Below are 12,257 nucleotides of genomic sequence, written 5' to 3' on the forward strand. Positions count from 1 at the left end.
AAGGTACTGAGGGGATTTGAGTGTCCGCTACTTAGCGAATGGTACAGAATCGGGCCCACAGTGACATACAATGAAAATGGGCAGCATAACTGCAAAATAAAAAGCAATTAAACATGAAACAGAAAACTGCAAAGCCAAGTATATCACCTATGGGCTAAGCTGAATTTACCTGACCTGTAGCGCTGGACATTTAGTATTATCAGCTAACACTCATTCTCTTGAATTTGATACTGAAGTCTTATTATCCAAACACATGGTAAGACAGTTTGCATACTACATAAAGATTATTGCGTTGAACATATCTATTCCCATTATTACTAGATAGATACAGATGTGTCTACATACAGCTAGCCTCCTTTCACGGTAACCAGTGCTTCTACTTGGTATCGCCTGATGACTTTTTTTTTTTGCAAATGTTCCCATAAAATAGCATCTTATTTGCAAAACACAGCGAGCGGGATGCACACACACACACACACACACACACACACACACACACACACACACACGCGTCTGCTGATTGAATTGATATGCGACATGTCTATATTCAGTCCGTGTCTATGGCTGTATCTGCCAAAGAAATAGCATTTCCAAGAAAACACTGTAACTTTCCATTTCTTCTGCTCCATTTTGCAAATAAGAAGCCATTTTACAGAAAAAGGTAAAAAAAAAGTCACCTGTCACTAGAGTAACACAAAGCTCATGCGTTCTGTGTAACGCGACTTGTATCGCATGGAGGATAGATGCATGCGGACATAAATACATAGGTTGCTACATTTTCTTTTAAACCTATTGCTACCTCTTTTCCATATAAACAGTGGGGGTATTATTTAAAGCTAAACTTCCCCCAATGACTAAAGTTTACAGAAAAAAAGTTATCAATATCTTTCCGATAGCATCACCGTGTTACCAGGGAAAAGCATTACACAATGAATCCTATGGTTGCTGAAGGGTGTAACTGAGCAAGGTGAGTGCCTCAAAAAGACACCATTATATTTCAAGCCTGAAACGTTAATCATTAAAATGTTAAGAGTGAGATTATCTTTTAAAACTTACGTACAACAAAGCTGGATAAGCCTGGAGAAAGCCTAAGTATTGTAACTTTACCACAAATGTGAAAACTATCTAAGGGGAGGTGTATATATTTTCAGGGCACATGACAGGATGGGCCAAGTAGCCAGCCAACCACATGCTATGAACACCCAAGGCCAGCACCTATGCAAATATTTGCGGCAAGTCAATTGTGCTGTGGATCTTATTAGCACTGGGAAGACAGTACACATATAGAAAAAAATGGAAGTTGGAAATGACAGCACAGGTTGCAATATATAAAAACACAACATAAACCTCCCCACATTCTTTACAAAAACTATTAGAAGTAAAACATTTACAGAGAGTATGTAGTTAAGATGATGCAAGTCCGCTAAAGGTTAATTACCTGTTGTGATCTTTGAATGGCAGCATCTATCTGATCCACCCTGTGTCCGATGGTGGCACTGACTGATCTATACTGCTCATTGGCATCTGAGACAAGTTTATCTAGACCTTCTCGTGCCCTCCAAGGTACCAGCTCCAGCAAGGCACTGCCCACCTCGTTTATAGTGTCGAGAACAATACGATATTCCATGGCCTCCTTTTTTAATTCCTGGATTAAAATACATCAAAGTTTTTCAAGCAATTGTTAGGGAACTATAATATGGGTCATAAACTAGTCGCATTATTTAAGTATAGAATTATAATTTTAATGAATAATTTCTCACCTTTTGCCGCTGTTGGAATTGTGGAATTTGGTCTCCAGCAAGAGACTGCTTGGTTGACTGAGCCAGTTCCTCCTCTACCCGTCCCAACCACTTAGTCAGCTCATCGTGAGTAGTTTGGAACTTATTGGCCAGTTGCAGGGCTTGCTCCAGTGTTCGGAGAGCTTTCCCACTGGAGGCTGTAATCTCAGCGTAACGGGTCTTGATGCCATCCAACTTCTCCTGGATCAGCAACACCTCCTCTCCTTTAGTTTGAAAACAATATAAATCACAGCAGCACTAACATCAACGCATAGTATTATTGTCAGACTTTCCAATAAACTAATGTATAAAAAATTGAAAAGTCTGATTGAGGATACACATTACCTGTTGTCTGCTTTAGCAAAGCCTGCCCATTTTTAACAGCTTGATCCACATTTCTCTTTCTGTTGATAATTTCTTCACTGAGTGTCTGGGTGATACAGAAAAGTTCATTAGACTTGGCACATCAATTTAGAAAGACAAAATGTCTAAACCAGTGATGGCTAACCTTCACACTCCAGCATGCCCTGCTATAGTTTTACTATTTGGCCATGCTAAAACTGATGCAGGGCATGCTGGGATGTTTAGTTCAACAGCTGGAGTGTCAAGGTTAGCCACCACTGGTCTATACTTTCCTGATATTCATATATGGCATTGAGAGCTAAGATATTTAAACCATAATATCAAAAGTCAGTCTCTATAAATATTTTATCACAGTTTACCACAGGGGCCATTAGCTGGCGCTGTGTGAGGGCAAGGGCCACAAGCTGGCGCTGTGTGAGGGCAGGGGCCATCAGCTGGCGCTGTGTGAGGGTAGGGGTCAAAGAGTGTGAGCGCAGAGACCTTGCACTGTCAAATGGCCTGTACTCGAAGTGAAACTTGAAGTGTGCAGTTTATAATGTGTGAAATATGCTATACAAAGCTTTAAACCCCCCACCTCACACACACACTTTTGTAACTGCAAGAGCATGCCCTGTCCTATATTCTAAGTGAAGCTTCCAGTAATTGCTTACCTGAGACTAAATCGTGCACCATAGAAATGCGCTCTAACCCACAGCAGCCAATCCACTAAAAAAATGATTTGATTGGTTCCTACCAGTTGAAGCACTTTTGTGCAAATTAGCCTTTTTGTATAGTAATTTCCATAAATATTCCCCACTCACCAATGGCACTTGCTTACATAAATGCTGGAATTCTGAATGTTAAAAAAATAAGCCTATATATCAGTGCAAAAAAGGCTGTGTTAAATGTTGAAATAGAATATCACTGTGATCTTCTACCATCTGTTATGAGCGTGCCAGTGACTAATGCATTAGTAACAGACAAGAGAGTGCCTGTATACTAGCTGTACATGTGATTGTCAGTATAGTTACTGCACTCACTGATTACTGCTTAGCTGATGGCACCGATGCTCTCTGGCACTGATTACTGCTGGTACGTTCTTGGTTACTGTGCAGCTGCATTAAGTCTAATTATCCTATCAACTGGGTCAGCATTGGCACCAAAAAGATTTTTATAGTGCAACTGTCAAGCGCAAAGCAGCCTAAAACAATGATGTAATCACATGGTTACAAAAAATCTCTGGTCAGATGGCTCTCCTCCACACCAGATAAGGCTTGTAAGAACAATCCAATGGGCAGATCACACTCAGTGCTAGTGTAGGTAAGTGAACCAACTTAAGAAAATAATTAACGTGATGAACATTTAAGAACGTGCAATGGTTTAAATGATAAAAACAAGATAAATGGCAAACAAAATAAAGAATGGATGTAAATATGAGTACCATTTGGTTTGTGTGCTGCATTTGCAGGACTTCCAGCTTGTAATCCTTCACAGAGACAGAGTTTAGTTTATCCTCTACTTCCGCCAGCCAGTTCAGGACTTCCACTTCGTCCTCACCAAACAGCCTGGCATTGCTTAAAGCTTGCCCCAGCAAGGCACCTTTTCTGCTGCACAGATCCTGCACCTCATTGTACCGAGCATGCAAAAAATCTAGCCTCTGTGCCAGCCTTTCACGCTCGGCTTTACAGCAGAGGGCAGAAAGACAGTCTACTAGCCTGCTGGCTTCATGCACAGCAGCCTCATGGACTGTAACGTCATCCTCTAGACTCTGGAAATAACCCAGAAGAAACACACCAAAAAGAAAGACAAATAAAAACAAAACAAAAAGTGAACAAAATTAATAAAATGAAACAAACAATGAAATAACAAAAAGATGATATAAAAATTAAAATTGCAAACAAAAAAGGACATGCATAAAATAAATGCAAGAACAAGTCACATATAAATAAAAACACAGGCAATATAAAGGTCTGCATCATGAAACATTTATACCTAGAATCCAACTGCATGTACAAATGCTGCCTCCCCTATAGTCGTACCTTGTGGCGCAAGATCTGCTGCTGAATTTTTGCTGTTTGAGTTCCAATTGGCTCAGAATTTGCCAATTTTTTCTCTGTGGCTGACAGCCAGTCAAATATGGGATCAGTTGTCTCATGAAACTGTTTGGCTAATACCAATATGTCATCAAGTTGTTTCTGCCTGTGCAAAGGAGACCACAAAATGATCATTTCATGTAGGAAAGAAGTAAGCTATTTACCATTGCATATCAATATTTAATTAAAAGCATCCAGATCAGTTAAAAACTGAACATACAGTATGAGTCACATGGTGGTAGGTCTGTAGAGTATGGAGGGTATTATAGTACTGCAATCTGTTTCTCAGCCAAAAACTGCTTCAGAGAGAGCTGTGTGGGCTGGTATGTTGTCCTGTTGGAGGATCCAACCATTTCTCCACAACTCTGGCACCTTTTTTTCCCGATTCTTTCCTTCAAAGCTTTTAAACCTTTGTTGTAGTAATATTGATTTATTGTTGCACCTTCTTGTACTCACTCTGCCAAGATAACACCCTTGATATCAAAGAACACAATTAACAGGACATTGATATTTGCTTTGATGTGCTTTTTTTATTCTTATTGGTGATGGTGTTTCCAGTGCATGGGCTTGTGTTTTGTCTAAGGATCATACTGGAAGATCCATGTTTCATTACAAGCAATAACTAAAAAAAGCAGAAAATATGCTTTCTGCTTGGCATGGAGAAGCCTTGGAATCATCTCAACACAAACTTTTGTCATGTTCAGATCTTAATGCAAAAATGATCCAACAACTTCTTTGTTGAGGTTTACTACTTCTGCTATCATTTGGTCTACTGTCATTTCAAATAGTATTCATTTTTTATGCATTTTTGTTTGTTTATAATGTACAAGGCCTAACATATTGCATTACTTTTGACACAGAGAAAAACCAGAATGTCTTTGAATGTTGTGTGACAGCAAACTATCTGTGTGAGAGGGGTGAAACTTGCAAAACTGTTTTGGGATAATCTAATGTCCAAGTTCCCCCACTCCCTTTTAATGCACACAGTATGGTTTATTTTTTTTAAATCCAGTCTCAATATTTAATAGCCACACCTCATATACAACGTAATTACTGTAATTGTGTTTGCCATCTCTAGTACCTCTTTATACGGTCATGGCAAGACCACCATAGTCAAGTTAAAAACTGGCAGTAGCCATTTGAAACAGCTGTCAGGTACCAATTCCAGTGTTCTGCTTAATATGCGTATTTGAATTGACCATTTCTGGACCTTGCAACCGCTTCTACACTTAACTACTGGAGTGTTATTTTGTTTAGACAATATGTCCAGTTTCACCTTGCATAGATGGAATATGACCAAATTAAGGTGGACATGCATTGGGTTGACCACAGAAGGTCGACAGATGAAAAAGGTCAACATGGCTAAGGTCAGCATGGTCAAAAGATTGACACAAGAATTAGTCTGACAATGGGAAGGTCGACAGACAAAAGGGCGACATGACATTTTCACTATTTTTTTTTACCCGGATGTCGACATTGACATTGCTTCGGACACAGTGCCTCGCTACACTCGGCACACTATTCTATTCTCCCTCCACGCCCTATGGATGATAGGGCATGAAATACCTCCTGTGGGCACATGTCGGCAAAAAAAAAAAAAAAAAAAGTGAAAAACGCATGTCGACCTTCCTATCGTCAGCCTAATGCTTATGTCGACTATAGCCATGTCGACCTTTTTCATCTGCCGACTCAATGACCATATACCGAAAGATGTGTCCAGATTTTCGCTTACCCAAGTTTGCATCATGGGAGAGACCCCCCCCCCCCCCGTAGCCTGCCGCAAGTAGTAGTGGCTTGTGTACAAACCATGCATTCATATAAAGCAGGTGCCTGAGCCCAGTAAATATTTCAAGGTTTTATCCTAATACTTCAGAGAGGAATATACTATACTATTTTGAAGATGCTTACTCCAAAATATCATCTTTACAAATGAGGAATTCTGCAGTGGAATGGCCCTTTTTAATAAAAACATATGATAAACAATCTTCTGCACTGCAAAATGATGAGACATTTCTCAGACAAAGTGCAATCACTAAGTTATTGCCTAATGTTTTATTTCAATATAATCTTTTATTTGAATGAATTATCACTATATGCTCCTTACAGTAGAAGTTGAGCCTGCAGCAGTACTAACGCAGCCAGCTCCTAACGCAGAGAAATATATACAAAAAGAAGCTTAATCTGCAAATATCTGTCCACTAAATAGGGTTTATGTAAATTATGCAAAGTTTAATAAAACATAAACAGCAGAGTACATCTTCCCCTGAATCAAGCACTGTATCCTTAACAATTTTCCCATGATGTGAAGTGACCTGTTTGGGGTAAGTAAGATTCTAAGCTCACCTTAACTGCGCCTTCTGCAACAAAGATGACCAACTCTCCTTAAGGGTTTCTAATTGGCGGCTTATTTTATCTCCATCTGCCGGATCAGCTCCCTCTGCTATTCTTGCCCCTTCCGCTTGAATCATGTCCACGGTGGCTCTGCGGTCATCCAGGAGTAGCTGCAGAAGCTAGGGGTGGCAATGTGAAATGAAATTGTACTGCATCAGTGAATTATAGATGGTTGTGTAACTAAATATAATTAAGGATTTTTTTTCAATTATGATCTGTTCTGCAGTCAGTGTGTAATGGTTGTGCTAGAATAGGAAACCAGAATGGAGAGCTTTTTCAAAAATGGAAAAGCTTCATAGCGACCATCACCAGCCATACAACTCCATGCAATACCTCCTGGTAACTTTTGCGCATGGTAAGTGTGATCCTCCTGTTGCTGTGTGATCCTGGGGAGTAAGCAGGTTTAATGTTCAATTATTGTTTATTAATCGTGTGTTTTTGGGCTCAAAATGGTCAATATCCTGACACATTGTTACATAGTAAATTGTGTTCTATTTTTTACTCATTGCTCCCCTGTTCAGATGCATTTGAGCATGTTCTGTGAAGATATGTATGACTGTATACTTGCGTCATCTACTTCCTAGAATGTTTCATTAACTTGTCACTCGTCATACTCTGAACCTTTTCCTGCATTGAACTGCTTTATTTGTGTAAATTGGCCCTGTGGAAATGTATTTTTCTATGTACAATAACTTAAGGTTATAAAAACGATCCTATCACACATTGCTTCAATAAAAATATATGCAGATGTTTGAACATCGCCGTTTAAGGAGATCCTCGCTGTCCTCTGATGGCGAGGATTCCAGGCAAACATCAAATACAGCGAGGGGGTTGGAAAGCGAGGATGGCTTTCCTTTCCGAAAATAAGCCATCCCCACGGCATTGAATACACCTCCTTGTATCTGCGGTATACACCATAATAATGTAATGAAGGATGCACAAGGTTGCATGTGAAATCTTCCGATTGGCCACACAGACAACCAAGAGATATTACTAATTACCCAAGGGAACGTGCAATTCAGCATACACACTGACAGATATGTCACTCTGATTTGGCTGGAAACTACATCTAGTGCTGATATCGCAGGGTTGCCGACCCTCCCGGAATTTCCGGGAGTCTCCCGAAAATCGGGTACCCCCTCCCGGCCCCCGGAAGGGTGGGCAACCCTCCCGGATTCAGGGGGGACCCCCGCTGACCCCCGGATCGCGGCATTAAAATGCCGCAATCCTCGGGTCTCAGAGGAGGGGGCGGAGCTAAAACGGCACAATCGCGTCATTGTAGCCCCGCCCCCTCCATGGAGATGCGTGAATTTGCTGCTTTAACAGCAAGGGGGCGGGCTTAGTGATGTCACTAGTAAGCCCCGCCCCCTGAGCGGCTGCTGAAACTCTCCTCTCTGGGCTTCTCCCGGAGAGGAGAATGTTAAAGTCGGCAACCCTGTGATATCGGTCAGGGGTGTACCCACTCTAAGTGTGCCACAATCATTGGATCTGACCTGACACTTTCAGATGAAAAGTATCTTTTGAGGAACAAAGTAATCTGGCTGCTGATCTTTTGAAATCCAGAATTAATTTTGAATGCAGTCTACTGAATGGGAAAGTGCTGAGAATTCGACATTCACATTCAGAGCGGAGAAAGTCAGGTATCCTAGCGACATCAACAATAATGTGAGGGGAAAAATATAAAAAAAAAGAAAATCACTTCTCCATTGCCTCTTATTACCACATATGACATAGTCACATCATTCACTTTCTGTGACACACCAATCAGCACAGAAACTGAACCCCAGCCCTCCTAATATATTGCACAAATATATATATATAGCACATCGGCACCCTTACTAGTACAGTAGACAGAAATAGATGTAATCAGGAGAACTAGGACATTTTTAGTGTTGCATATTTGAGGTTGCATTAGCTGGATGAAAGTTAACATTTTTTATTCTGCCCATTTCTTTATAGCAGTTTTTGCAGTATCATATTTTGCATTGTACCTTTTGCTCCTGGATTTGAGCCTTCACCACTTTGTACTCTGCAGATGGTGGTTTTTGGTTGGCAATCAAGTCTTCTGTGTCGGTAAGCCAGCTGAGCAATGGTTCCAAAGCATCCTGGAATTTCCCACAATGCAGCAGGGCTTCCTGTAGCTGTGTAACCCTCTCTGCCACCTGGGTGTACCAAACATTATCTTATAATGCACTGTACGAAAAGATTCTCAGGTGACAAGGAATTGGGGGGAAGGGACATGCAGCATTCAAACATAAATATGATTTAACAGCCGGCTTAGAGAAACAGTTCCAAGCTGTACAAGTCAGATGGTCTCATCTCTAACACCCACACACTGTCTATCTCACTGGAAATTAAATCTAAATCCTCCCACCACATCTCTGTGCAGTATAAGGTGTCAATTCTACTTCTCCTAAGATAAGCTGACAAAATTCAGAATACTGCAATGCTGAATGTGCTTTTCTGCCTTACGCTTGCCCACACAAATACATACATACAAAAACGCAACATACAGCCTCACCTTCTTGTTCAGGGTGTTCCATTTGGTGTTTAGTTCCTCAGAGTCATGTTCTAGACCATGCACATCACAATTTTTGTCTGCACTCTGTATCAGTCCCTGACCAAGGCCATTAACTTGCTGCAACTTTGCCTGTAAAGAGTCTACCTGCTCTTTTTGGAAAACCTGGAGAAGTAAACAATAAAACCATTGAGGTGACCACAACAGGAAATGTACTTTGCAACGGTTTGCCAAACCCCTACAATTTTGCACATTTGATATTATTTTGCAACGGTAAACATGAATGCCAATGACTGCACCTATTTTGTTTCTAATTATAGTGGAACATGCGACTCTACCCATGCATATACATGACGTTATAACTTAAGGTCCATAACTCGACGTTATAACTTAAGGGGAAAATCGCTGGGCTTCAAACCGCCCAGTGCATACACACTGAGCGTTTTTCGCCTGTTTTAGCAATTTTCCCAGGGGTGGATGGCTTTCCATAGCAGGACGCTCATCACTGGTAATAAAGAGCAGATGAGCAGTTGAGCAGCCAGTGATGATGTGGGAGTTGAAAGCTGCTCAAATGAGTAAACGGAACAGCTTTCAGCTCAAAGATGCCCAGTGTGTATGGGCCTTAAGAAGCCAATGCATCTGTGAGTAAGCCAGTAACATACACATGTATTACTTTGGAGTAGAGTGAACTCTGTTTGCTCCTCGCACCTGGCAGGTAATAAGTAACACTAAAGGGATGTACACACGGCAGGTAGGCACAGGCAATTTTGGCTAAGCTTTTTCCCCTGCTGGTGATAGCGATGTGCAACCCTGCGGCATCGCTATTGCCTGGCAAAACACAGTGCAGGCAAGGCAATTTTGACTAAACCATGTATCTAGCCTATGGCCAAAATCATAATAGTCAAGAGGTAACTTTATATTTCCCTTTCAATGCATAATATCATAGTGTTCACTCTAGAAATTTTTTAGGGCAGGGTGCTGACCACAGGAAGGGCACATTTTTCAATCGCGAGGGCACATTTTTCACTCGCGAGGGCACATTTTTCACTCGCGAGGGCACATTTTAATTTAAAAGGTCAAAATGGTGACACCTGAGCTACAAACAATCAGCACGTTTATGCTACAGTATATAATCCACCTTGTGACACCTGAGCATCACACCATCAGCACATTTATGCTATATAACCACCTTGTGACACCTAAGCTTCACACCATCAGCACATTTATGTTATATAACCATCTTGTGACACCTGAGCGTCGCACCATCAGCACATTTGTGTTATATAATCCATCCTGTGACACCTGAGCGTCACACCATCAGCACATTTATGCTATATAATCCATCTTGTGACACCTGAGCGTCACACCATCAGCACATTTATGCTATATAACCCATCTTGTGACACCGGAGCGTCACACCATCAGCACATTTATGCTATATAACCATCTTGTGACACCTGAGCGTCACACCATCAGCACATTTATGCTATATAACCCATCTTGTGACACCTGAGCGTCACACCATCAGCACATTTATGCTATATAACCCATCTTGTGACACCTGAGAGCGTCACACCATCAGCACATTTATGCTATATAACCCATCTTGTGACACCTGAGCGTCACACCATCAGCACATTTATGCTATATAACCCATCTTGTGACACCTGAGAGCGTCACACCATCAGCACATTTATGCTATATAACCCATCTTGTGACACCTGAGCGTCAGACCATCAGCACATTTATGCTATATAACCATCTTGTGACACCTGAGCGTCAGACCATCAGCACATTTTTTTTTTTTTTTTTTTTTTGAAAATATATTTATTGAAGAATTTTTTCATATTAAAACATGAACACAAAGAATGTTGAGCATAACGGGTACAGTAACTGCGTTTGTATGTAGTATACAATAATTGGCATCTCATCCAGCGTTGGATATAGTACAATCAGTTTGGGTTTAACCCAATCAAGTAGAGATGGAAGAACGTAATTAAATATTGGGTAACAATACGTATTCCAAGAAAAGGGAAACCATCCCTGAACATTGTTCAAAACTCAACATATGACATTAAACATTTGCCCCGACATGAGGGGCACATAGAGAGACAAGGGAGAGAGGGCGGAGGGAGGTGGGGGGACATAGGGAAAGTAAAACATCTAAAGAGTTTAGTCAGTCTATTCAAATAATATATATCTCTATTTCGGGCAGGCGAATAAAGGGATTATTCCATATACAAATCTGTTCGATACGAGTCAGGGGGAATGAAGTATGAGGTTAGGGTTCATCGGCTATGCGGCGGAGTAAAGCCCAGGATGTGGAATCAAATAGCATCATAATTTTCTGTTGTTGGTCCGCCTCCAGTGAGTCTATTAATGGACCCCATTTTTTGTAAAAGCGTGGTACATTGGACTCCACGTCAGGAAGAGTAGATTGTCGCTCCATATAAAGGATATAAAGAAGGCGGGTCTTTAGAGAGTCTAGTCTAGGGGGCTGCCTAATTATCCAGTTACATAGGATCATTTTCTTGCCCAAAGTTAAGATAACATATAATATAGGAAGTAGGTGTTTTTTATCTCTTGGGATACCCCACCCTGCAAAATGAAGAAGGAGCATTGCTCTGGGGTTTAGTGTAAGGTTGAGGTGGAACGTAGCGTTAATGTATCCCAGAACCTTGTACCAGAATTTCTTTATCTTGGGGCAGGTCCAGAAACAGTGCATATACAGAGCGTTCTGAGCCCCACATTTCAGACAGTTGCCTGTCTCAGAAGGGACCATATGTTTTCTCTGTCCCGGTGTAATAAAAATTCGATTTAGAAATTTGAAATGTGTTTCCTGTAATTGTACTGAGTGTAATGCCTTACGAACATTGGAGAGGTTTTTTGTCAGGTTCAGGGGCGCTGTTGTGGGGGGCAAATCTGTCTCCCATCTATTTGTCGTATGAGCCCACAGTTTACGGTCATCCCCTGCTAAAATATCCCAATAAAGGTAGCGCGTTCTATATGGGGAAATAGCAGTCATGTTACATAGTGAAGTAAGAGGGTCAGTCAGGGTGGCTGGCAGCAAGGGGTTGGGTAAGGTCTGTATATAATGTCTCATTTGGAGGTACATAAAAAATTCAGTCCGGGGTA

The 12,257-nt window shown here is 41.1% G+C and overlaps 1 protein-coding gene across 19 annotated transcripts in view; it reads right to left on the minus strand.

Moving 5' to 3' along the window:
• The window catches only part of MACF1 (microtubule actin crosslinking factor 1), a 237,812-nt gene that overhangs the window by 41,026 nt on the left and 184,529 nt on the right, over positions 1–12,257 (minus strand). For 15 of the 19 annotated variants that reach the window (XM_083173834.1, XM_083173838.1, XM_083173824.1 and 12 more), the window contains 8 exons: positions 9,126–9,287; positions 8,596–8,766; positions 6,557–6,723; positions 4,160–4,319; positions 3,562–3,888; positions 2,124–2,208; positions 1,761–2,002; positions 1,439–1,645 (listed from right to left, as the gene is read on the minus strand). In XM_083173834.1, coding sequence (XP_083029960.1) covers positions 1,439–1,645; positions 1,761–2,002; positions 2,124–2,208; positions 3,562–3,888; positions 4,160–4,319; positions 6,557–6,723; positions 8,596–8,766; positions 9,126–9,287 — 1,521 coding nt within the window. The remainder of the gene's footprint in view (positions 1–1,438; positions 1,646–1,760; positions 2,003–2,123; positions 2,209–3,561; positions 3,889–4,159; positions 4,320–6,556; positions 6,724–8,595; positions 8,767–9,125; positions 9,288–12,257) is intronic. The other 4 variants (XM_083173839.1, XM_083173836.1, XM_083173835.1 and 1 more) reach the window with 1 other exon arrangement.

Source organism: Crinia signifera, chromosome 2 (genome assembly GCF_055691185.1).
Source record: "Crinia signifera chromosome 2, ASM5569118v1, whole genome shotgun sequence".
Classification (NCBI taxonomy): domain Eukaryota; kingdom Metazoa; phylum Chordata; class Amphibia; order Anura; family Myobatrachidae; genus Crinia; species Crinia signifera.